Source organism: Balaenoptera physalus (assembly GCF_965194825.1).
Source record: "Balaenoptera physalus genome assembly, chromosome: 12".
NCBI classification, from domain to species: Eukaryota; Metazoa; Chordata; class Mammalia; order Artiodactyla; family Balaenopteridae; genus Balaenoptera; species Balaenoptera physalus.
In genome coordinates this window covers 80408448-80433686 of record NC_138897.1, presented here as the reverse complement: position 1 = coordinate 80433686, position 25239 = coordinate 80408448, and the positions used below count along the sequence as shown (strand labels likewise).

Here is a 25239-nt window from a genome sequence, read left to right as displayed (position 1 = left end):
GTGGCAATTCTGGGCTTTAGTTACTCAGATAGCTCATAGAGCACAGGGTGAGTAATCAATGAAAAAGTATGCGAAAACCACCACGGCTGGGGAGAGCCTCCTGGGCCTCCCACTGTGACACAAAGAGACACTCGGTAAAGAAACCCGCATCATCGCATCATCGCATCATTGCCGATTTTCATCTCCCTAAGGATGGGAGGGGGAGGAGGCGGAGCCAGGGACTGCGGCCAGGAATCTTGGGAGCTGTGACAGGTCTGTCACTAACTCGGGCCTCCTTGCTGAGCAAACCACTGACCTCATCCCTCTGTTCCTTGGGTTCATTCCAAGTCCTCCTCAGAGAACATCAGCTGAGCCCAGAAGCCTCCGACTCACTCCCTAGCAAGGACAGAGGCGACAGCGAAAAGTTACAGGGCTCCAACACCCCCCAGCCCTATGCCAGCTCTGCCACCTGCTGGGAAGTCACTGCTGTCCGAGAGCCCTGTGGCGTTGAACCTGGAATCTTGGCAATAGAAGGAGCTCTCAGTCTCTGACCTCCCAGAGCAAGCCCAGGGCAGAGCAGCCTTTGCTCCTGCCACTGAGGCTCTGAGCCCTGCAGAGTGCCACAAAGGAACCCAAAGACAGGGTCGCGTGACCAGAAAGAAGCTCAGACAGGGGGGCACGGGGAAACGTGCAGGCCTCACAACCCCATTTTATAGATCAGGACAAAGAGGCTCAGAGATGTGTGATGAGTACGCTCTGCAGCCGGGCAGAGTCCCCCACCCCCACGAGGACAGCTCTGCCTGACTGCAGAGCTCACCCATGTTCTTTCCATGACACCCCACTGGGAGAGGAACATCGCTGTCAGCAGCTGTCCCTCATTCTGCCTGTCACCACTCTCCACACTCTCCGTTTCCAAAGCACCAGTCTCCAGAGCCCCTGGAGCAATCCAAGAAGGCTGGCCACTGGGGTGCCCCTCCACCCCGGCCTCTGCTGGGGCCCTTGCTCTGGGCCTCCCTTCTTGTCTTTGCCCCTCAGGCAGGGCCCTGTGCCACAGATGAGCCCCTAGTGGTGGCACGGGGAGCTCCATGTTCTAGGCTAACTCGTTGCCTGGTAGGTCTACTTGCAAGAGTGTTTTCCACTCTGTTGCCCATCCAAACAGCATGATGCAAGATGGGGCTGCCCCAGGCACTGACCTCCGCCCTCTTCTTATCTGCACAGATTGAGGAGCCTGGGCCATTGTTCTGGAGCACAGTGGCTCCCCAGCCTCCACCATAATCAAGCAGAGGTGGCAAGAGAATCATCAGGGGACAGACTGGCAGTCAAGGCTCCACTGAAGGCACCAAACAGCCAAATGAGGGAGGGACAAAGAATCTCTCGCATGATGTACGACCAATAAGCCTGAGGTGTGCCACCACCTGTCCTAAGCTAAGGATCATAAAGTGTGGACATTTCCTATTTATTTGCTTTCGCTGTTTGAAAATAAGCTGAAGTGGGTTCATGACTGTCAGCCCACCCACATGTGTTCCAACATGCTTTCCTGAGGGAGAGAAAGAGCTGGAAGGTGCTCAGAACCCCAGGCAGCACCCTCCAGAAGAAGGATGGGCAGCTCATGATCCTTCTCTGTCACGAGTGTCATCTGGAGGGTATGACACTGCAGAACACAGTTGGAACCACTATCTGAGATAGTCAAGAGCAGAGAAGAAGGGGCAGAGGGGGCAAGAAAGAGCCAGGGCCAGTGGCCCCCAGTTGACCCTCAATTACACTTTCACTTCCCTAGAAGTATCTATGCCATCCAGCCCTGGTCTTCCCAGTTTCACAAGTTTGGAAGCCACCTGCTTGGTTTGGGGTAAGACAAAATTCTCGGGCTGCCTGACTGACTGTTGGTACCTCCTGAGTAAGGGAGGAGCCCCAAGTCTTGTCCCAGTCCTTCCCAAGCTCCCCACACAGGCCCTGGTGGGATGGCGTCGCTGATCTACAAAGGAGAGATGCCTCCAGCCATTTCCTGAGGAGGTCAGGACAAATTTCTCTGGAAGCCCATATCCTCGCTGACTCTCTGCACTGGGAATTCGGCCTGTTCCTGGACAGGGAGGGAGCAGGTGGAGGCCAGTCCTCACGACTTTGGGTAACAAGAGTCACACTGGGAAACCACAAGAGAAAAAAAGGAGGGAAAGACTTGCCTGAAAGAAAAAGCACCCAGGGACTGTCAGTCTCGCTGGCAGGGCTCACATGTAGGGACATCAAGGTACAGAGGAGGAGGACGGGGTGGGAAGAGAACCAAAATAAGACCCTGTAGTCCGCCAGCTAGAAGCCTAACAGCCCCAGAACTGAAGCAGAGAGCCAAGCAGATGCCAAGCCTTACGGAAGAACCGAACAGGGTGGTCTGTGCCCCAGGGCTCACGTGGCAGAGAAGGTCCCAGGGCTCAGCTTGGCTTGGCATGGCTGGCCTCCCTCCACCATGCCCAGCTGGTTACATCAGGAGATTGGCCGGGGGGGCGGGGGGAGTATCCATCTCAGCCCTACTTTGGGTTTTATTGGATGAGACATCTGGAGCTCTTGGGAATCCGACCCAGCAGAGCCAGGACAGATGGCAAGAGAGGTACCCCCCCAAGCCCCCCCTCACCACAACTAGAGAAAGCCCACGTGCAGCAACGAAGACCCAATACAGCCATAAATAAATAAATAAATAAATAAATAAATAATTTTTTTTTTTTTTTAAAGTGCAAGTCTCCTTATGGGTACCAGAGGAGAAAGCAGGGGAGGGATAAATTTGGAATTTGGGATTAACAGATCCACACTACTATATATAAAAGAGATAAACAAGGACATACTGTACAGCACAGGGAACTATATTCAATATCTTATAATAACCTATTATGGAAAAGAATCTGAAAAAGAAAATATATATAACTGAATCATTTTGCTATACACCTGAAACACTGTAAATCAACTATACTTCAATAAAAAAAAAAAACTTAAAAAAAAAAGTGCAAGTCTCTGTCCCCATCCACCCCTCCCTGTTGTATCCCGAACTGTGAGGTCTCCCTCCGTGGGCCCTGTCCCTTGCAGGGAGTCGGGGGCGGGGTTGTGCCTGGCCCCCCCACTCCACTGTCCTACCCCACACGTAGTTGAGGTAGGAGCTGGGACGAGAGGAGTCAAGTCTCACTGGCTGTGAACAAAGACTCCTGTTTCCACGTGAGAGGGACAAACTTCAAAACCCAGGCTCAAAGCGCAGCCATGGCGCTCTGGCCTGGCCTCCAGGTCCTCTGAGGGAAGATCCCAGGGGTGGTGCCACCCTTAGAGCCAAGGGCAGTTCAGTGTGCAATGGCCGACAGCAGGAAGTGCCAGCAGCCACTGGGGGTGGGGCAGTGGGGCTGAGCCCAGCCGCTCAGGCCCAGGAGCACAGACTCCCGGAGAGGCAGAATTTACAGTTCCTTACTTGCCCACGCCTACCTACCTTTCTGGTGAAATAAGAACCACACATGGCTAAGGGTTGGCCCAGATAATCTTCCAAGAGCTCTTTCAAGTAATGAACTCTGATTCTTCTTCCAGAGGGGATTCTAGAGGCAGCAGGACCCGGGGAGGGGGGGGTTAAAGGAGGCAACAGAGAATATGGCAGACGCCACCAGCCCTAGGCCTGCAGGCTGCATCCCACCACACAACTCCCTGGATGTGTTTGTGGGGTTTTTATTGGCCGCGGGATCTTAGTTCCCCGACCAGGGATCGAACCGACCAAGGATCGAACCCATGCCCCCTGGCCCCCTGCAGTGGAGGTCCCTGTTTGTGCTTTTAAAAGAAATTTGAGTTAGTCTTAATAAATTGAGAGATTTCATATGAAAGCCAGATTGTCTGGCTTCCCAGGAGCAGTCAGAAGAGCTAGCAATACGGGTCTACTTACCTGCAGGGACACCACTGGCTGTAGCATGAAATCTAACGCCCTTTCTTTTTGGCCCACTCCAACCATTCACAACACCCACCGGCCTCAGCAAGTACGTGAGTTTGCAAGGAAATGCAGTGTGGCTTTTGTAGTTGGAAAACTTCTAAGTCCCAGCTCCGCCACTTGCTGGCACTGCACCTCTTTGAGCTCAGTTCCTACATCTGTAGACTGGGTATGATAACTGCCTCTAACATCATAGGGATGGGGGAATTCCCCAGGACCTGCCTCCCCCTGTCCTTCCATCCCCCTCCCTGGGTGCCGCCTCACCTTTACCCTCGGTGGCCCCGATAATGTCTACAAACACCATGCTGGGCACAGAGGTGACAAAAATACAATGTCTGGGGACTCCCCCGGTGGTCCAGTGGTTAAGACTCCGTGCTTCCACTGCAGGGGCATGGGTTCAATCCCTGGTCAGGGAACTAAGATTCCTCGTGCCACACGGCTCGGCCAAAAAAAAAGTGATAAAACAAAACAGTATCTGTCCCCACAGAGCGCTAACTAGTGGGAGACTGTCATAATCTGGGCCAGGGGGAGAGAGCAGAGGTTTTTTCCAGGCACAGGAAGGCACAGAGGCAGAGGTGAGACACAGCCTGGCAGACAGAGGGGGTTGGAGCTCAGAGCACAAGTCCCAGCTTGGGGGAAGAGGAGCGCAGGACCTGCTGTGGAGTCTGGACTTACAAGGGCAAACTGTGGGGGAGGGAACGGCAGGACCAGGCTTGCATTTTACATCAGTGTGTGCAGGGGAGCCGGGAGGGAGGCGGGGCTTGACCAGAGGCGGCCCAAGAGTCACAATGCTCTAAATAAAACTAGGCGAAATCAAGGAGACCTGGTAATTGAGTGGCTATGAAGACAGAGGAGTACAGGATGCCTCCCACGTTTGTTTCCTAAGGGAGGACGGAACATCCACCAGATGAGATAGGGCAGGTGGGAGGAGAAGCAAGGCCTCGGGGAAGAAGGCGCACAGGAGAGTCAGGGTGACAAGGGCAGTGATCCAGACAGGCAGAGCCATGGGGCTACCCGAGCCCAGGGGCCTTTCTTTTCCCCTGGCCAAGCCACCTCTGAATCTCTCCAGGGCCCAGGAAGCAGAGGTTTGGGGAACGATACAGTGCTGCCACTCCTGTGTGCTCTGGCCCGGGTGTGGGGAAGCTGTAAACTGCATGCAGCCAGCTCCAGAATTCTCAGAGTGCTCACCCCTCTCTCCGCCCACTCCCGCGGTGCCCAAGTCCAGCCCTGAAATCCAGATACAAAGCTGCCTCCATCCCCTGACAGCCCCCCTCCGGAAGAGGGGTAAAGTCAAGCGTGTTATCACAGGAACCAGGTCCTTCCTGTCACACAAGCACACAGGCTCACCACTGGGGCCGGCGGGCCCAGGACACAATCTCAGGCCCCAAACTCTTGTGGAAATGCCCTTCAGAACTGGCCCAGGGCTCCACCCCAGCTGAGCCGGGGAAGAATTTGCACCGACAGAGCTCAACACCTGACTGGAGGATAACAGAAGCCCCAGAGGCTGGCCCCACCTCAACTGCCATACCGAGGCCACCCAAAAAGGTCATTCCACTTGGGAAACAAAGGCTAGCGACTGTCCGTGGCCTTGTCGCTCAGGCTAAGTTTGATGAGTTTGTAAGATCCCAGCTGGGACAACACACGGTGCCACAGCAGAGTCCATGAACTTATTAGCACATACACACAAAAGGCCTCCTCCCTCCGGGCCTTTGCACATGCTGTGCCGTCCACTCTCCTATCTTCTTTTCCAGGCTAAATCCTTTCTTATCCCTTGAGACTCATCACAGTTCAGTTTCCTCTTCTGCAACATGAGGATAAAAAGGATCCGTTCTACCTACCTAAATAAATAGGAACGTGTGGTTTCTATGCTGGGGGGGGCGGGGTGTCTCTTCTGTAAGAGATTTCCAAATCTTATTATGGAAAATAAATATTTTGGAGGGGGCGGGGATTCCAGCTTTTTTATTTTTCCCCTTTTACACAAAACAAAGTAGAAATAATACAGGATTAAAACTGCAAAAGTAGTTAATTGGTAGAACACATATACACAAAAAAATCCAGATAGGAAGACAAGCCTGCTTACAATGAGGAAACACACATAAATTAAGGTAGTTTGGGGACTTCCCTGGCACTCCAGTGGTTACGACTCCATGCTCCCGATGCAGGGGGTACGGGTTCGAGCCCTGGTTGGGGAACTAAGATCCCTCATGCTGCATGGCGTGGCCAAAAAAAAAAAAAAAAAAAGTCAAACATATGCTACACGGGTGACAATGTTTATAGCAACACTGAAAGGGAGAAGACAACACTTATTTAGGGACAGATACACCACAATGTACAGGTTTTACAGCATCTTCTGTAAGAGATTCCCAAAATCTTACTATGGAAATCCTTAAGATTTATATAAAGGATGAAAGTGTGGGGCTTTTCTAAATGTCAAGACTCCAGTTAAAATAAACACACATCAAAGAGTCAGCTTAGGGTACCATTTCCTCCAGGAAGCCCTCCCTGACCACATTCCTGGCACAGGGTTCCAGGTCCCTTTCCTTTGAGTTCCCAAAGCACCGTGCACATCCCCTGTGAGAGCACATATCAAACCAGTAGGAACTGTCTGCCTGAGTGCCTCTGTCCCACCAGCCTGTGACAGCTCATTAAGGGCAGGGAGTCTGTCTCCATCCATCTTTACCTCCTTGCATCGATCAGAGCCCAGCCCCACCAAGCCCATCTGTTGCCGAGACCTGCTCACCACTGCAGTCCACGCCACTCCGGGCTTCCGTGAGTGCTCAATACATGCCAAGCACCATGTGGGCGAGCAACACATAAGCACAGGGCCCAAGCCCTCCCTCCTCTTCTATCCCAGGAAATTTCCCTCTACTGCGATCTAGTTACCTCCCCAACCGGCACCACTCCTGCCCTTTAAAGAAAAAAAAAAAAAAATCAAAGGAACACTGCACAAGACTTTGTGGCCTGAGCAGAGCAGCCCCTGGTGGGTACTTAAGGTTTCAACTCACTGTGTGGCCTGTCTGGCTTCCTCTGTGGGTGGGAGAGGGCAGGTCAGGGAAGGGGGCTGGCTCACAAGAGAGAGGCAGCTGGCGGGAATCTGGTACCCGGGCAGCCAGGCCCTGGGGCTGGTGGCACTTTCACTTGGCACTGGAGGGGGAGGAGGAGGGCAAGGAGGAACAGGGAGAAATGCAGCCCCAGCATCCTGTGGATCGGATCCTGTCACACCTCTCCCTGTGGGGCAGAGGAGCAGGAGATGGGAGCTGGAATGTGTGGATTTTCTGAACCTTGGACCACTGGAATGTGTTAGCAACACCAGCCATGGGGCTCTGTAGTTGGAGCAGCTGGTAGCATCATTGATTATCACCACCGAGCCACAGATGAGACAGCCAAAAAGCACGCGTGGATTAGCGATGCAGAGGGAAGCTCCACAGGCAGGGGAAACTCGCCAGGAAAAGAAAGAGGACGACAAGTTTTTGGATGAGAAACTGAAAGAGAGAGGAAGGGAAAAAAATAATGTTTTGCAAACATTTTTGTTAATTTCGTTAGACTTAAAAAAAGCCCTTTTTACAAAGGAACAAAGAGCTCCAGAAATAGTAAATTTGTGGGTAAATGTAAAAGCCTAGCAACATAGTGTGGGTTTTATAATATAAGTAGAAGTAAGATTTATGACAACAATAACACAAAAGACGGGAGGGGAGAATGGAAATATCTATACCGTTGTAAGGTTCTTACATTATATGTGAAGTGGTTTATGATTTGAAGGTAGACTGTGTTAAGTTAAACCTGTAAACCATACAGCAACCGTGAAAAGAAAATAAACCAATGAAGTATAGCCAAATAAGCCAACAGTGGAGATAAAATGGAATCTTAAAAGATACGCCATGAATCCAAAAGAAGGCAGGAAAAGAAGAAAGAATAAAGAACAAATGGTAGAAACAGAAAACAAGTGGCAAGATGGTAAACTTACACCCAATTGTGTTGATAATTACTTTAAATGTTAGAAGGTCTATACACTTCAATTAAAAGGTAGAGATTGTCAGACTGGATAAAAATGCAAGATTCAAAATAAGCTGTCTATGAAAAACACTTTAAATATAAAGACACAGATAAACAGTTCCTACCAGTCTGATACGTATAAAACAATGGAGAAAAATATACCACACTCACACTAATATCAAGAAAGCTGGAGTGGTTCTGTGAAAATCACATGATGTGGACTTCCAGACAGGAATATTATTAGAGATAAAGAAAGACACTTCATAATGATAAAAAGTCAATTCGTCATGAACATGTAATAGTCCTAAACACATACACATCCAATAACTGAGCTTCAAACCAGATAGAGCTAAAATCGACAGAAATGATAGGAAAGAAAGACAAATCCACAATTGTAGCTGGAGAGTTCAACTCTCTAATTGACAAGGGTCAGTAATTGAGAAAAAAAAAACTTTCAAAAGGAAGCCGAAGGAAGATATAAGCAAATAACCGGAAAGTTGTAGAGCAGCAGGACAGAGAACCCACAGAGGGCTGAAGCAGAAGTGGCTGGGGGACACCAAGGAGCAAGAAAGGCTCCCCTCTTTTTGCTGGGCCCACAGACCTCGCCCAGAGCGGAGGGAGACACACCAACTGACACTATATTCCCAGTGGTTTTCACTCCCTAACAAATCTGGGTGGGAGGGCAGTGTTCACACCCGCCATGCATCTGTTTGATCGTTTCCTCAATCACTACACTCCCGAGTACACTGTGATACACACACACACACACACACACACACACACGAAATACACACATGCACACACACCAGCCTGTCCCCCTCGCCTCCTTCCTCCCCAGTGGCATCTGTGAGTGGGAATCAGAACAGTCTACAGGAATCAAAGGGGGCTGTATGGGACAGTGGCTTACAGCACTCTCTGGATTCCAACCCCAGCTCAGCCACTTACCAGCGATTCACTTCAGGCAAGTCACTTACCCTCTTCGTGCTTTAGCATCTGCATCTATAAGAATACCTACTTCAAAGGGTTGTTGTGAGGAAAAAAAAATATGGTAACGCAAGTCAGGCACTTAGATCTGTGCCCGGCACAGGGTAAATGTTATATTAATGCTGGTAACTAGTATCCCAATTATGTAAATACATATGCACTGAAAAGATTATACAGAAATGCATAAAAACAGTTATTGTGGTTATCTCTGGACGATTATCTCCCTGAGTTTTCATTATTTCCTCCTTTGTGCATCTCTGTACTTTTTAAGTTTTTCTACAATGAATGTGTATAATACTGATAATCAGTATTAAAAAAAAGTTAAATATTAAAAGGAACATGAATATAATTAGTCCTTTTCATAGGTATTTACAACAATATAGTAAAATAAACTTTAAGAACAATGAGGAAAACTACTATACATAAAATAGATAAGCACAAGGATTTACTGTGTGGCACAGGGAATTAAACCCAAAATCTTGTAATAACCTATACTGGAATATAATCTGTAAAAGAAACCCCAAAGAACAAAAAACTGTATCACTATGCTGTACACCTGAAACTAACACAATATTGTAAATAAACTTGAATTAAAAAAAGAGAGGAAGGGATTTCCCTGGTGGTCCAGTGGTTAAGACTCCATGCTCCCAATGCAGGGGACCCAGGTTCGATCCCTGGTCAGGGAACTAGATCCCGCATACCACAACTAAGAGCCCACATGCCGCAACTAAGACCCGGCGCAGCCAAATAAATAAATAAATAATGTTTTTTTTTTTTTAAATGAGAGAAAAAAAACTATGAAGAGATATAAACATAAAAGATTTGAAAACAGGTATTCAGATAAATACTTGAACGAGAATGTGCATAGCAGCACTATTCACAATAGCCAAATGCTGTAAATAACCCAAATGTCTGTCAACAAATGAATGGGTAAACAAAATGTGGTCTACCTATACAATGGAATATTATTCAGCCATAAAAAGGGATGAAGCACCGATACATGCTATGACATGAATGAACCTCAAAAACATTATGCTAAGTGAAATAAGCCAATCACAAAAGGCCAGGTATTGTATCATTCCATTTATACGAAATGTCCAACATAGGCAAATCCATCGAGACAGAAAGCAGATTAGTAGCTGCCAGGGATTATGGGGAGGGAGTAAAGGGAAGTGACTGCTTAACGGATACAGGGACTCCTTTGGTGGTGATGAAAATGTTCTGAACTAGACAGAGGTGATGGTTGCACAAATTGTGAATGTCCTAAATGCCACTGAATTGTATACTTTAGAGTGGCTAATTTTATGTTATGTGAATTTCACCTTAGTTTAAAAAAAGTGAAGGGTATGTACATCACATGCATGTTTATGTATTTACAAATGTGTAGAAGATGGGTGGGTAAGATACACAGCAAACTGTTAACTACAGTTACCCCTGGTGGGGGAAGGAAGGAAGGACTTTCACTCTGTACCTTTTTCTTTTTTGTTTTTACAATAGGTATGTATCTTCTTTGACATAAAAACTTTTACAAAGTAAGTAACAACACTGGATACAAAATGGCATGAGAAAGGTCTCTAGAAGAAAACAAGGCTTGAGGCTACACTGTGGCAAGTGTGTGGTTCTAGAAATGAAGAAAACTAGGAACCAGGATATTCCCCAAGAAGGGCTAGAAAGAGGGAAAAAAGCACAGGCTTGCTCTGCTATTAAGTGTCCCAGGCAAGTACTTTCTCCTCAGAGGGTCTCAGTTTGTCCCTCTGTAAAACAGGTGGGTTGAACCTCATAAGTGATTTTCAAATGATTTTACATTTTTATTTTCAAATTTTTGAAAAACCACAAAACCCCTTTTGCAATTGCAGTCTTCAGTGGAAGCCCAATATATACACAGATACGAAGTGAGCAGCTCTGACTGAAGAGGTGATTGGCAAAGACCCCAACCACAGGAGTGGGTGACATCCTAAGGCCCCTTCCACTCTAAGAAAGACTGAATCAGTCCAGAACCACAGAGAAGGGAGTGCTGACTGGTCACACGCAACAGATCATTTGGAGGAAAAATCTCACAGGCAGTAGAAGCAGGGGGAAGACAATGGGCAGAGTCGGGATGAAGCCCAAGCCAGTGACGAGGAAAGGAGCTGCTACCGGCAATGCCATCAACAGCCAGCGACCAGCAAGCCCAGGGTCCCCCAGGGGCAGATGAGCTGAGACACCCCTGGCCCCATGCCTCTGTCCGAGGTCAGGCAGATAGATAATAGCTGTCTCCAGGTCAGAATTCCTGCTGCACTAAGGGTGCAAACAGGATGTTTGGGAACAGATGATCACAAGTGATCACAGGAAGCATGACAACCACCTCCAGGTGACACTCCTCTTCTTCCCCAGCTTGTTTCTGGTGTGGCTGCCTCAGCAGACCAGGCCAAAAGACTTCCAGTGCGGCTCTCCAAAGACAGAGAAGAGGCGGGAATTCTTGGAAAGTTTAGGACAGGGCAGAAGAGACCATCTGAGGGGTTCAGACAGGGAGGAAACAAGGCCACGGAGCTATCTCAACAGCTCCCTCACCCCAGAGATGCAGCTAGGCTGACGCTCCTAAGGACGGTGAGGAAACCACACATCCACTTGTGAGGACATAGGACTTTCCAAGGTGGGCACCACGTAACCAAGCGAGCCCAGCAGGGCACCAGGTCAGGTCTCCGACGAGGCACGAGTGTAGTGTTCCAGGCGCCGTGGCCGCTCCTTCATCCCCACCCCAGAGGAGCCAGCCCGATGCGGCTGTCCTGCAGCTCACCAGTGATGAGAACCCACCCCAGCCGGTCAGCAGAGTCCAGAGGGAGTCCACGGGGCGAATGGTAAATCCGGAGGAAACCAAGTGCAGGCTGTGGGACACTCCCATTTCCACCCAAGGAAGAGGAACATTCCTGGAAACAGAGAGCAAGCAAAAGCCTGGCCACGACTCTCTGAGCCACTTCAAACCTGAATGGGGTCTGGGACTGACCCGACAGATCAGCTGCCCCTAAATGGGTACAGAGGCAGACAGGGGGCAGCCTAGGTACTGGGTCCACTCAGCTGACAAAAGCCACAGTTCACGGCCCAGAAAACCAAACTCTCCTTTGTTCTACTGCTACTAGGAGCCTCACTGGCCTAGACCCATCCTGGGAGGTTTTGTAGGTGTCACAGACCATCCTTTACAGCCTGCCTTGGCCAGAGGAAGGCTTGCGAGTTCTGGGAGAAGCCCTGCACTGATCTCAGAGCAGCTCTCTGGCGGCTCTCAAACTTTAGCCTTAGATGAGCAATTGGTATAAACCAAGGCACCAAACAACCTCCTCCCCCACCGCTTCCTCCTCAAATCCACGGAAGAGGCTCGGGGAAGCGAGATGTCACATAATCAAAACCCAGCTTAACATCACCAGCACCAGGACATGACCATTTCACCTGCAGAGCAGAGCCCCAAACACTCGTCCTCACCCCACAGGGCCACAAAGGGTCCCAAATCACATTCTCGGGGGAGCTAACAGAACTCAGAATCCTCCCCCAGGCCCAGCTGAATGGCCATCCAGGTATGTGTGCTCTAAATGCCCGCCACCAAGGCCACAGCAGACACAGGCAGCAGAGTTGTCAGGTGGAAAGGTGACAGAGAAAGCCAACCCCCCCAGAGCAATGTCTAGATTATTCCAGGGAATAATAATAAGAATGATAATCGTTACCATTTATTGAGTACTTTATAGCATTTCAGGAAATGCTCCTGTTTCACAGATGAGGGGACTGAGGCTCAGGGTATAAGGTGACCTGTCAAGGTCACACAGTTGGCAAGGGGCAGCATGGATACAGACCCAGGAGAGGAGGGGCTGATAGGCGAGCCTGTGTTCTGTCTGTGGCACTACGCTGCCTCCCCACCTGCCTGGAACCCAGAGGGTTTCTGGCTCAGATTCTCCAGTGGAGGAAGTGGATGGTGGAGGTTCAGCATCATGGTGGGTGTCTGCAGTTCATACATACTCATTTAATCATCAGCCACCTTCAAATATTTATTAAGCAACCACAGAGAGAACCGAGCCATACTCGGAGGTTAGAGACACTTGAACAGCAGGTAAGATCCCTGTCTTCAACGGGCTTACAGGGCAGAGTGGGAGACAAAAGGAAAAAAGCCCAGTGTACACAGATCTGTGAAGTTACAGTGAAGCGGGAGGGTCAAGAGGTTGGCTAGTTTTAACCGGAAAAAAAACCTTCTCAAGAAGGTGACTGCAGCTGAGACCTTAAGGGCTGAGAGTGAAAGGAGACGGACAAGTCAGGAGGCTATTTTCTGCAACATGGACAAGGGTCCAGACTTCGGGCAGAGCTAAGTGCTTGGAGTGGTCAGAAGTCAAATATAACTCAGAGAATGCAGTTCAAGAAACCCCCTAGACTTGGCAACTGTGTGTTGGCCGTAAATGCAGGGCAGAAAGAAAGCATTTTTAGAACCTTCCAAAAAGTGGGCCCGCTGCAGGCAACAGAGAGGGCCAATGCAAGGCCGGGAGCTGCGAATTCAACAAACCAGTGCCATGAAGGATGGGCGTCCAGTGTAGCCGACTCTGATTTTTCGAAAGAAATAACATACGGATTTTTGGGTGCAATCTCCTGATACTTTAAATGCTGGCAACTAATTCGGAATATTTTTAAATACCACGCAGGCCAAGTAACACAGGTCTGCAGGCCAAGACCAACCTGCGATTTCCCATCTCTGCGTTAAGGTTTCCAACATGAAGAACCAAAAAGAGAATGGGTTGGGCACTCAAAGACCTAAGATCAAGTTTTTGCAACATTATCTGTGGTGATACTGGGTGTGACCCCTTCCTCTATGTGCCCTGAGCTGCAGTTTAGCTTCCTCATCTGTAAAATGGGGGAAGCTACCACATACCCCAAAGGGCTGTTGTCAGAATCATCAACAATGACGAAGCACGTGAACATGTTTCCTAAACCTTAAAATGGTGCAGAAATGGGGCTTCCCTGGTGGCGCAGTGGTTAAGAATCCCCCTGCCAATGCAGGGACACGGGTTCGAGCCCCGGTCCGGGAAGATCCCACATGCTGCGGAGCAACTAAGCCTGCGAGCCACAACTACTGAGCCTGCGTGCCACAACTACTGAAGCCCGTGCGCCTAGAGCCCATGCTCCACAGAGAGAGAAGCCACCACAATGAGAAGCCCGCGCACCGCAATGAAGAGTAGCCCCCGCTCACCACAACTAGAGAAAGCCCGCGCACAGCAATGAAGACCCAATGTAGCCAAAAATAAATAAATAAAATAAACAAATTTTAAACTGTTGCAGAAATGGTTTAACACAGGCCAAGAGAAGGGAAGGGGCAATAACAGAGAGAGCAGACAACAAATGAGACCGTGAAGAGAGAGTGAGAAGGAAATGAGCTGGGTCTTTGCTGGCGTGCAGACCGGAAGAATCTGGACAATAGAATCCACGTCAGGGGTGGAAATATAAATTTAGGAGTTGCCAACATACCAGTGATAAAAGAGGTCACGCAAGTAGATAAGTTGACCTGGGTACCTAAGGAGAGAAACAGGGAGCCCAGAAAAAGCCTTTGGGAAAATGCAATGTTGCGCCCCACAAAGGGATCAGAGAAGGAGGAGGGGAAGGAAGCGGGGGGTTCTGCGGAGAAGCAGATTTTAAGGAAGGGAGGGGAAATATGGCTGCTACAGAGTGAGATGCATTCTTAGCAAAAGAGAAAATGTGGAAGAACGTCCCAGGCTGCATTAAAAACAGAAAAAGGAGCAGACTAAAGAAGTTAGCAGGGGCAGACGGTGGGGGGGTGGGGGGTGGAAGGAAACCAGAAGGAAAGGGGATCCAGGTGTATCTGCGGATAGGTCACATTAGGCCACGGATGTCGACACTGATGGGAGATGCTGGGGGGGTAAGGGGGGCACGCGGGGAGTTACAGGAGGTGTTGAGGTGGCAAAAAAGGGATACAGCAAATAGCAGACCGTCCTGGAGGGTCTGTCTGCTGTGTGCTGAGCGCTCCCACGTCCATATCACGAGGCCTCCTGACAACGAGGGAGGCAGCAGCTCCAGGCTCAGTTCACAGCCCACTTGCAGCAGGGTCTTTCTGTTGTTGCAAGAGGCCCGAGTGTCCATGGCTCATTCAAAAAGGCTCCCAGACTGGCGTCCAGAGGAGAGTCGAGCCGTCTGAGGATCCTCGCGCTGAACCGAGAGGAGATCCCCGGAGGCCTCGGCCCACCTTGCTCATGCTAGCTCACCCTGGGTTCCACTCTTTCAAACGGCTGCAAGTGTGTGACTCGCTCTCTCCAACAAGAAAACAGAACAGAACATGGCTGTTTCTGCCAAGCGAGTTCTGAATAAGCTGCATTCCATTTCATTAAAACAATTACCTGAGTCCCAGCCAAGAATTACATAAAGCTTCCTCCCAGCACCACCCCTCCCCACCCCCACCCCCATAAAACACACATCATCCTGCTCCTCAAACAGGCAGTCAGGCTGGACACACGGCTCTGAGACCTCCCTAGGACAACCCCATGATCATGACCCAGTGGCCAGCCTCTGTATCCTTGCTCGCTGACAGACAGACGTGAGGCTCACAGAAGACCCTCGTGCGAAGCACTTCCCTTACGAGGGCCGACTGGCTGCCCAAAATGCTTCTAGTAGGCACCAGGGCCCTCAAAGCCAAGGGGGCCACTGGTGCCGGAACCCAGCTATTTCTCCCAAACAGATGGGAGGCCTGGTGGACAGGATTTGAGTCCGCACAAACCAAGACAAGAGAGACGTGGGAGTGGGGATTCCAGGAGAGGGAGCCTCAAGTCTGGAGAACTGGACAGCCAGCGGAGCTGCAAGCAAGAGCCTGGGGCCACTCCGGCCTCCGCTGCCCACAGGCTAATGGTGTTCCTTTGGCCACAGATAAGAGGTTCGTGATGTGAAGCAAATGGCATTTCGTCCCCTCCCCCAGGCTCCAGCTGCCCAGAGGCTGCTCTCTGCCTTTTGTAAAGCCTTGCTCTGCATCCCACCCAGGCAACCCCTTCCAAACTCTAACCAGAGCCCAGCATCTCCCTTGCCCTGACCCTGGTCCGGTTAACATCACCACACCCAAAATAACCCCCGAGGCTCCCTCCACACCAGCGAAGCTCACTGTCTCTGCCTGGCCCTGTCCTTTTTTCTGCACGGGTCACCATGTGCCCCATCCCCAGCTGAGAGTCACCAGTCATCACCATCCCAGAACCACTTGGCTCCTGTCTCTGCCCACCCAGGGAGGCCGAGAGTCACTCAGGTCAACCACAGGTAGTCACGTATGAGCACCCTTGACCGAATAACTCCAAGCCCACTATGGAAAAGCAAGGTTTTCTTACTTTTTTCCCAGCTTTTTATCATGAAAATGTCTAAACATACAGAGAAGTTGACAGGCCATTGCAATGAGCACCCATATACCCTCTACCTAGATTCAGTCATAGTTAATGTTTTTGCCACTTTTTTGTACACACTTGCACAAATTTTCTCTCTCCTTCTCTCCCTCTACATATATACACAGTATATACACATATCCCCCTTTCTTTTTTTACTACATCATTTAAAACTAAGTTGCAGACATCATGATATTTCACTCCCAAATACTTTCGCATGCACCTAAATAACAATGTTCTCCCATAAAACCACAATACCACAATCACACAAGAAATAAGCATTAAAAGGCCATCTTTAAGGGAAAATTTGGCCACTGGGGCTCTGCTGGGCCTGGCCAACCACATATTCTGCCTGCCACTGGCCTAGCGTCCAAGGCCTCCCTGGAGAGGCCAGCCCTGGGCCCCACTGGTTAGGCAATCAATCCATTAGTTGGAAGACTTATCTGGATGTGAATGGACGCTTGAGGCCGGATGTGACTCCAACTGAAAAGGCAACGTAGACTGGGAGGCCGTGGTGGCTCCAGGCCTATCCCAGGTCAGGAGACCATCTCTGGACAGCCCGCCCCCCCCCTTTTTTTTTGGCCACACTGCCCAGCATGTGGGATCTTGATTCCGTGACCAGCGATCGAACCTAGGCCCCCTGCAGTGGAAGCGCAGAGTCCCAACCAATGGACTGCCAGGGAACTCCCCTGGATACCCCTATGAATCTGCTGGTTTGTCAAGATTTCTGGGAAAATTCAACTTCCTAATGCTTTCTCTCCCTCTCTCCCTCCCACAGGACATCCTCAATTCTCCACCTCAAAAGTTTCCTAGGACTTTCCTCCTCTGGAAATGGGCTGGCTCCCAATGGCAGCCATGTGCAAATACCTGAACAAAGACAAGAGAGTGTATGGGGTGGGGGGCACAGAGAGGGCTCTGATTCCAACCACAAGGAGTGAAGAGGGAGCTCAGAACCCGCCCCAGGTGCTCCGCAGCAGCTGTGCTGTAGCTCACAGCCCTGTCTTGAGGCTAACAGGTGACTGGAGAGGTAACAGGTAAGAGAGGAATGAGGTCCTCCACTGAGCAGGAGACACTGCCACAAGTGCCCAGTATCCCATCCTCAGCATGGCATCCCCAAGAAAGAACAAATGAGAGGGAAGAAGCCACAGAGAACAGGAAAAAGACAGATGTGAGACACTGAACAGAGAATGTGTGTGTGGGAAGGAGCAGAAAAGATTTTTAGCATCCTAGAAATGGAAAGCAATCAAACCAACAGGCAACCCAAGGGCTTCCCTGGTGGTGCAGTGGTTAAGAATCCGCCTGCCAATGCAGGGGACACGGGTTTGAGCCCTGGTCTGGGAAGATCCCACACGCCGTGGAGCAACTAGGCCCGTACGCCACAACTACTGAGCCCACGCGCTGCAACTACTGAAGCCCGCACACCTACAGCCCGTGCTCCGCAACAAGAGAGGCCACTGCAATGAGAAGCCTGTGCACCACAACAAAAAGTAGTCCCCGCTCACTGTAACTAGAGAAAGCCCACATGCAGCAACGAAGACCCAATGCAGCCAAAAATAAAAATAAATAAATTTTTTTAAAAAACAGGCAACCAAGATCGATCCAGTATCATGAACAGACATGTAAAAATGGTTACAAGCCCAATCTGCATTTAAATCCCAGCTCTGCCACTCACTAGTTATAGAACTTGGGCAAATGGGCACACCCTTTCTGTGCCTCCATTTTACCATCTGTAAAATGGGTAGTAGTAATAATAACGGAACCTGCACCTCATAGGGCCAACATGATTCAATGAAACAATGTATGTAAGGTACCCAGCACAGGGCCTGCACACAGTAAGTGCTCAATAAACATTACAGTAAGAGTTCTGCAAACACTGTAAAAAAGAAAAAGTGTTCTACAGATGGCTGTTATTATTAATGAAGGCACTGAGACCAGGACAACCCAGCAGAGGGCTGGAACGAGAGTGAAGCTGGGAGGAAGTTTTTTCAACATCTCTGGCCTTGGAACAAGGTAAAGGCTCAAGGGAAGCTTTGGAGAGTCGGCACACTCAGGCACGATGAATAAATGGGGGAGGAGGGCTGGTCAGCACATCCACAGTTAATCTGGCCTTCCACTGGCCAATGCACAGCCACCCCTGGGGAAACTGGAAGAAAAGAATACTGAGATGTTCCCTCGGGGGACTTCAAACCCACAGTGGCAGGGCTCTGGCTCCCAGTGACCTGAACATTTCCACACTATGGAAACTATGGCTGCCCAGCAGAAAGGGCACCTGCTTAAGAATCCAGCACTCCAGGGTCCGTAATCCCAGCTCTGCACCTCACTAGCACACAGCCTCGGAGAAGATTTGGCCCTGACGCAGAGCCCCACTAGGAACTCACCATCACCCCACGGGCCGCGCCTGTCACAGGCCCAGCAGCTGGGTGCCCTGACCCTAGCCTAACACACAGAGGCACCACAGATGGGTGAGCCCAAAGTCCAGACTTTCCATGGAACAGAGAGGCTCCGTAGCCCGGAATGCCCCAGGCAACTCCCCTGCTCCCCAGTACTCCCCCCAAGGACAATGAGGCACTGTGTTCCAGAGGGTCAAGACTGCTGAGAAGCTGCACGAAGACAGGTCCAGATTCCAGCAGCAACTGGGCATTGCCAACAGCTGGCTGTTCCCCCTGCAAGGCATGGGAAAGGCAAAGCTATCAAGGCCTGAACCAGACCACCCTTTGCCACCATGACCATATGGGACGGCCCCCAGGGCAGAAATGTAAAAGGTACCTAGCAATTACTCAGGAGGCCCCCATGGCTCATCCCCTTGGTTAATTACCGAGCACTTACTACCTTATTATGATGAAGATGACCAGATCTGGAATTGGATCAATCTGGGTTACAATCCCAGCGCCCCCCCACCGAATTTCCCTGACTCAGATTTCTGCATCTGTAAAGTGGAGATTAAACACCTCCCTCTCGGAATGGCTGGGATGATACCAAGGAATGCTGAGTAGGATGCCTGGCTCCCATCAAGAGCACGTGATCATTATTAGCCCCCAGCTGTGGTCACTGTCCCTACCCCCACCCCAAAGTGCACTAGACACGTGAAGGAGGGAAAAGAGAGGAGTCAGGTCGGGAAACATAATCAGAGTGCATCTCAGTGTTATGAGAACTCTGTCCAGGAAACTCCAGCCAGAACTCGAACAGGGAGAACTCCCAGCCAAACCAGCATCTAAACAGTAATGAGAAAAGCCACCAGCAGCCACCCCGCAGCACAAAGCAGAGAGAACACACACGGAAGGGCAGGACATGCTGTGTTTATGTTTTTCTGCCCAAAGAGCTATAAGTTTGTAACTTATTAAACAACACACGGTGAGTTTGTCACTAACAGCTACAGGAAGGGGAGAGTTCCCCAATTTTTTTTAAGACCAAAAAACGTCACAGCAGAGACTATGACCCCTCTAGACTTGCTACATGTCAAACGCCCCTGTTTCAGGGACCAAGAGGCTCACAGCTGAGAGCACTCTCAGGAGAAAAATAAAAACAAGAGGCCCGGCCTATGTGTCCAGCCTAACTAGGAAAACAGCTGACGGGCAGGGTGCTGAGCAGCCATCCAGACAGCTGATGGGGCCTGAGCACAGAGGCAAATTCCTCTCTCCTCCTGCGCAGCCCATTCCTCCCACCCCAGGCTCCGCTCAGCCAGGCGTGGCTGGCCCCCTGGGAGCTTAGGCCAAGGAAGCTGGGCAGCTCAGATTCAGACAACTGAGGAGCCTATGGTGGAAAGCAGCAGAAGTTACAAGTGGCAGCCATACCCCACTGTGACCCCTCCTCAGGAAGAAAGGCCTCGGGGTACACAGAGCTGCAGACCTAGGAGCTAGGGATTAGGCTTTTAGCCATGATTTTGTCATTCTGTGGCTGTGCAGCCCTCGGCAAGTGAATCAACCTCTCTCAGCCTCAGTTTTCTCAATCTGTAAAAGGCAGGTAGTAATGATAGCAGTGGCCCTAAGGGGTTCTCAGAAAGGGCTGCTGTGAGGACAAGATGAGTTGAGGTATGGGGAAGTACTCCATGAACAGCAAATTTAAATTCCTACAATCCACTCTGCCAGGGCACTCTCTTTCCTTTCAGAGACGAACTCAGTTTCCTGGCCCTAAATGGAAGACTGTCAGAGGACAGGAATTCCGGGCTTCAACTGAGAACTCTAAAAAGATTTTCTCAGTCCTTCAAACAGCAAGGGGACTGTCTAGAAGCAACAGAACCCCCATCAGCGTTTCAGAAACTGTAACTGTGCTCACAAATTCTCACTGGGAAAGCACTGAGACTTTCAGATCCTGATTCGAAAAATATCCCCCCGCCTCCTTTCAGCTCAGTTATTTTTATGTGAAAAAAAAAATACCTGCCTGAAAGCCATGCCAACCTTGAGTGTGTTGGAAAAATGGGTGCCAAGCCAGACCCAAAGGCAGAACTATGCTTGGCAACCATCTCACTCTGCAAAACAGGCAGGACCGGACACCATACCCAGCTCCAGGATCTCGGGGTCACGGGGGTGGGGAGGCACCCTGATCCCAAAAGGAAGCCTCCGGGAAGCAGTCAAGTCCCAATCCTCCTCCCTGTCCCCTTGGAAATTCAGTGCCTACAAATAGCCAGTCTTAATTTAGTGCCCTGTGTGCTCAGGGGAGGCCCATCAGTCCTGTCTGATGAATCCACCCCTCAGAGCCTGAGACAGAGAAAGCATCAGCGGTCACACAAGCCACCCACAGTCCATAGAGAGAAGACAAGGCTCCTACAGAGAAGAAACTTTTCCCCCCTCCTCAACTCCCCGGCTCAGAGGCCCTCCAGTTACAGGCGTGAAGGAGAGGGAGGGAGACTGAATCCTCCCACTCCAGAGTTCACACCACTCAAGACATTCCTAGAACCCTGGCACCAAGCTCCCTGGGTTTAGTGTCTGATTCCAGGAGATACTTTCCCCTACCCTAACACCAAATCAAGACTGGACTGAGAAGAGTAATTTGGGAGCTCCACTAACAACGAAAACAGTAAAACTCTGTTCTGGGCATCTTAACTTCCTTACCTGCGTGGCTTCCCGCAAGTTATGCTGCTGCGGGGGTGGAGGGAACGTTACCAGCCTGGACAAGTTCAAAGATGGCCATACCTTGGGGCCCACTTCCCACCTCATTCCTCTGGCATTTCACCAGAGTCTGTCTCCCTAGCTTACTCTTCTAGGATGAGGCTGATCTGTGATATAAAAGGGGAGGGGCTGGTCCACAGAGTGGCCAGGGCAGTCAGTGAAATGGACCGGGGGGATCAGTGGGACAGGAGGGAAACTTGTCCTTGTGGCGGCTCAGAAGCTCATCAGAGGCTGTGTCATCAGAGGCTTATCTCTAACTTGTGAATCTGACCTGTAAAATGAAAGGCGTCGGCTCGGTGGGGCTATCCCTGAAGTGGGGATGTCAGTCTGTGAAAGGGTGGTCCTCGAGGGGGTGGGAGCAGATCCCGGAATTGAGGGCCCCGCCTGTGAGATTAGGCAGCTGATCCCCAGGTTGGGTGTTCCATCTGTGCGATGGGAGTGGGGGAAAGGTTTGTGAAGTGAGGGTCCCACAGCGGGGGAGGTGGTCAGGTCCAGGCAGTGGGGGCCCGTCCCTGAGGCGGACGGGGCGGGTCCTTGACGTGGGTCCCTGAAGAGGGTCCCTGAAGCTGCTCTGGGAGATGGGGGTGGAAGCCCGAGGTCGAGGGTCCGGAGGTGGGGCTGTCCTCCAAGCGACGGGGTGGCAGCTGTGAGGACGGTGCGGGGCTGGCCTTGGCCTGGGACTCAGGCCCAGCGCGGGATTCCGGCCCCGCAGAGCCCCGGCCGGCCGAAACCAGAGCCGGGACCCGGGCCGCCGCGGGTGGGATTCCGCCTGCCGCTCGCTCGCGCCCGCACCGGCCCGGGGCCGCGCACCTCTCGCTGCCCACTCCCTCGGCCTCCCGCTCACTCACCGAGGTCGTCCATGGCGGGGCCGCGGGCGCCGGGAGCCGGCTCGGCGTCGCGCTCGCTGCCCGTCCCGGGGCCGCTCCTCACCGCCGCGCAACTTTTCCGCCGCGAGCCTCGGCCCGGAACGGAACGCGCCGCCGCCGCGCGCGCCCGCGCCCGCCGCGCGTCCCGCCCCCAGCCGCCCCCGCGAGCACGCGCGCCCCGCCCCCGCCGCGCGCTCCGCCCGTGGTCGCCCCCGCGAGGCTGCTGGTCCCGCCCCGTGAGCACGCTGGACCCGCCCCCGCCGCCGGCCCACGAGAGAGCGCGCAGCCTGGACGGTGGGCGCCGCTGGGCGAGGCGGCAGCGCCGCCTTGTGGCCGAGCAGGCAGGTGGGACGCTCCCAGGCCTTCAGGCCCTCTGTCAGTCTTTCTCTGTCTGAGAGTCACATGCCTGACCGGCTAACAGATCCATCTGCCTGTCTTGACGTCTCACAATCTGACCTATGTCTGTCCATCCATCAGTCACTCATTCATCACATGTCTGTCCACTGGAGAGTCAGATTTGTCCGTCTGTCTACCTCCCAGTAAGTCGCCTCCCAAGAGGACCCTAAATCAGTACCAGGCGAGGCCGGGAACATTTGGAGGACCTTTCCTCGGGGCGCCCTCTGGATCGATGGCAGTGAAGCTCGCAGCCCAGGCTTTCGGGGCAGATTCAATATCTTCGAGGTTGTATATCCTTTAATCTTCCACATATCCATCCTCCCTAGACGGAGATTTTTCTGAAACTCTGCATGGAGCAAAAAGGACCCCACCTTAGACAGTAAAGGAAAAGCTACAGGGAGGTTACACCCAGCGCTGGGCATAGTTTCCTGAAACACTCCACTGCCATCCCAGACTCCAGAGGGATTTTGCTCCCACAGACTCAGAAATCAGGTAATAGGGGCTTCCCTGGTGGCACAGTGGTTAAGAATCCGCCTGCTAATGCAGGGGACACGGGTTCGAGCCCTGTCCGGGAAGATCCCACATGCCTCGGAGCAACTAAGCCCATGCGCCACAACTACTGAGCCTGCGCTCTAGAACCTATGAGCGACAACTACTGAAGCCTGTGCACCTAGAGCCTGTGCTCCACAACGAAGAGTAGCCCCCGCTCGCCACAACTAGAGAAAGCCCACGCGCAGCAACAAAGACCCAACGCAGCCAAAAAAAAAAAAAAAGTTCCCCTTCCCACAGAAATCCAGCCCTCAAGACCCTCTGTGTCGGGTTAGGTCCTCCAGGAAGCAGATGTTGAGACAGAGTTGGAGGAATGTCTGTGAGAGAGAAAGAGGAAGAGGCAGGACTGGCAAGGAGAAACTTGGATATGACAAAGATAAGCCAACTCAATTGGGAGCCCTGGAACAAAATTTCATTAGAGGAGTCCCAATTGGGCAGAAATGTCCAGACCCCAATTCCCCCACCATGTTCAGCCATCAGCTGGGGATGCCCATGAAGTGTGTGGCCTTGTCCTGAAGGCCCTGCATCTGGAAGCTGTCATTTCTCAAGCTGGATGAAAAACTCTTTTTTGAAGGCAGAACCAAGTGGCTCTCCTCTGTGGATGCCACATTCTCCTCCATTAAAATTCAAGAGCTAAGACAGCTTCCCAGCTAGGCAGTCTATTGCATGCCCTTCCAACACCTTCCATGTACTTCTGTGTTGTAGGCACTTCTCTCTGCTGTAATTTACATTTAGTGGTAGGATTGCTTGATAAATGTCTCTCTCCCTTTCAGACTAAAAGTGCACAAGGGCAGAAACCATGTCCATTTTTGCTCATATCTGTACTTAGTCTGTGTGTTTCACATAGTAAGCACTCAATATATATTTGCTGAATGGCTGGCAGATGTTGTGCCTGACACTTGGAACAAAGCAAATTGTAGTCCCTTTCCTCAGAAAGTTCACAGTTTAATGGAAGATTAAGATAGTGAGATCACTCATTCATTCACTCAGTGATGAGATATTTATTGGCACTCCCTTCGAACAGGTTCTGTGTTGGGGCTGGTGATACAATGATGAATAAGACTGATATGGTGCCTGCCTTCTTGGAATTTAGTCCAAAAGGGCAGACAGAAGAGCAAACAGGTCTGTATGAAGGATGAATAACCTCACACCATTCCCAGCCGCCTGGAACAGCATATGCAAAGGCCTTTAGGCAAGACAGAGACCATGGTGCATTGGAAAAACTAGAAGGAAATTGCAGCATGGAATACAAGGTGAAGACTGATAGTGGGGGTACAGAGGGGTTAGCAGGGGCGCCTATCCTGCATCAGACACTGGGCTAAAGCTGGGAGAGGCATAAAGAAGAACCCACAATTAGTCTAATTCACATTAAGCCCAGAGTTTCTGGGGTGAACAGTATGCTAAAACTGTAATAGGGGATATTACAACGGCGATGTAATGTCACATTTCCTCTAGAGGAGGTCAAATGCGTTCTCTTCAGAACAATAGTAACAATTATAATTGTACTATCAATATAATGAACAGGCTGCGGGCTGGGTGCTTTCCATGCTTTTTTGCATTTAATTCTGACCACAAGCCTAGGAGATGACCACTGTTATCCCCTTTTCCAGTTGGAAAAGTTAAGAACAGAGAGATTGAGTTACCCCAGGTCACAGAGCTAGTAAGTGGGAAGACTGGGATCTGAACCTGGGAATTCTTTGCTAAGGCCTGTGCGGGAAACCTGCTACTGTGCCAGGTGAAACCATTATCCTTAGACCAATCCCAGGACATACACTTGTCCCTGTCTCAAAGGTCTCAAACCTTTTTCAAAGCAATATTTCCCTGGAGAGGAAAAACAAGACATCACTTGAGCCGTCAATTTTGCCCTTGGTGGGTGGAGTTCTAAGGAGAACTCAGTCTTTGGAGTTCAGTGCTGGTGACCTTGGACACTCAGACCCCTGCTTGGGATTTCCTAATGTAAAGAGCCCCAAAATACCGTTTCCTGGGACTTCCCTGGTGGTCCAGTGCTTAAGAATCTGTCTGCCAATGCAGTGGAAACGGGTTCGATCCCTGGT

At 50.9% G+C, this 25239-nt stretch overlaps 1 protein-coding gene across 14 annotated transcripts in view; it reads right to left on the bottom strand.

Annotated features, from left to right (window-relative positions):
* PXN (paxillin) overlaps window positions 1-22399 on the bottom strand; it is a 43934-nt gene extending 21535 nt beyond the window's left edge. For 12 of the 14 annotated variants that reach the window (XM_082417394.1, XM_082417402.1, XM_082417405.1 and 9 more), the window contains exon 1: window positions 22223-22381. In XM_082417394.1, the coding sequence (XP_082273520.1) occupies window positions 22223-22235 (13 nt within the window). In that variant the 5' untranslated portion in view covers window positions 22236-22381. Of the gene's footprint in view, window positions 1-3433; window positions 3457-22222 lie in introns of those variants that run through there. The other 2 variants (XM_082417408.1, XM_082417409.1) reach the window with 2 other exon arrangements.
* Window positions 22400-25239: the final 2840 nt, after the last annotated feature.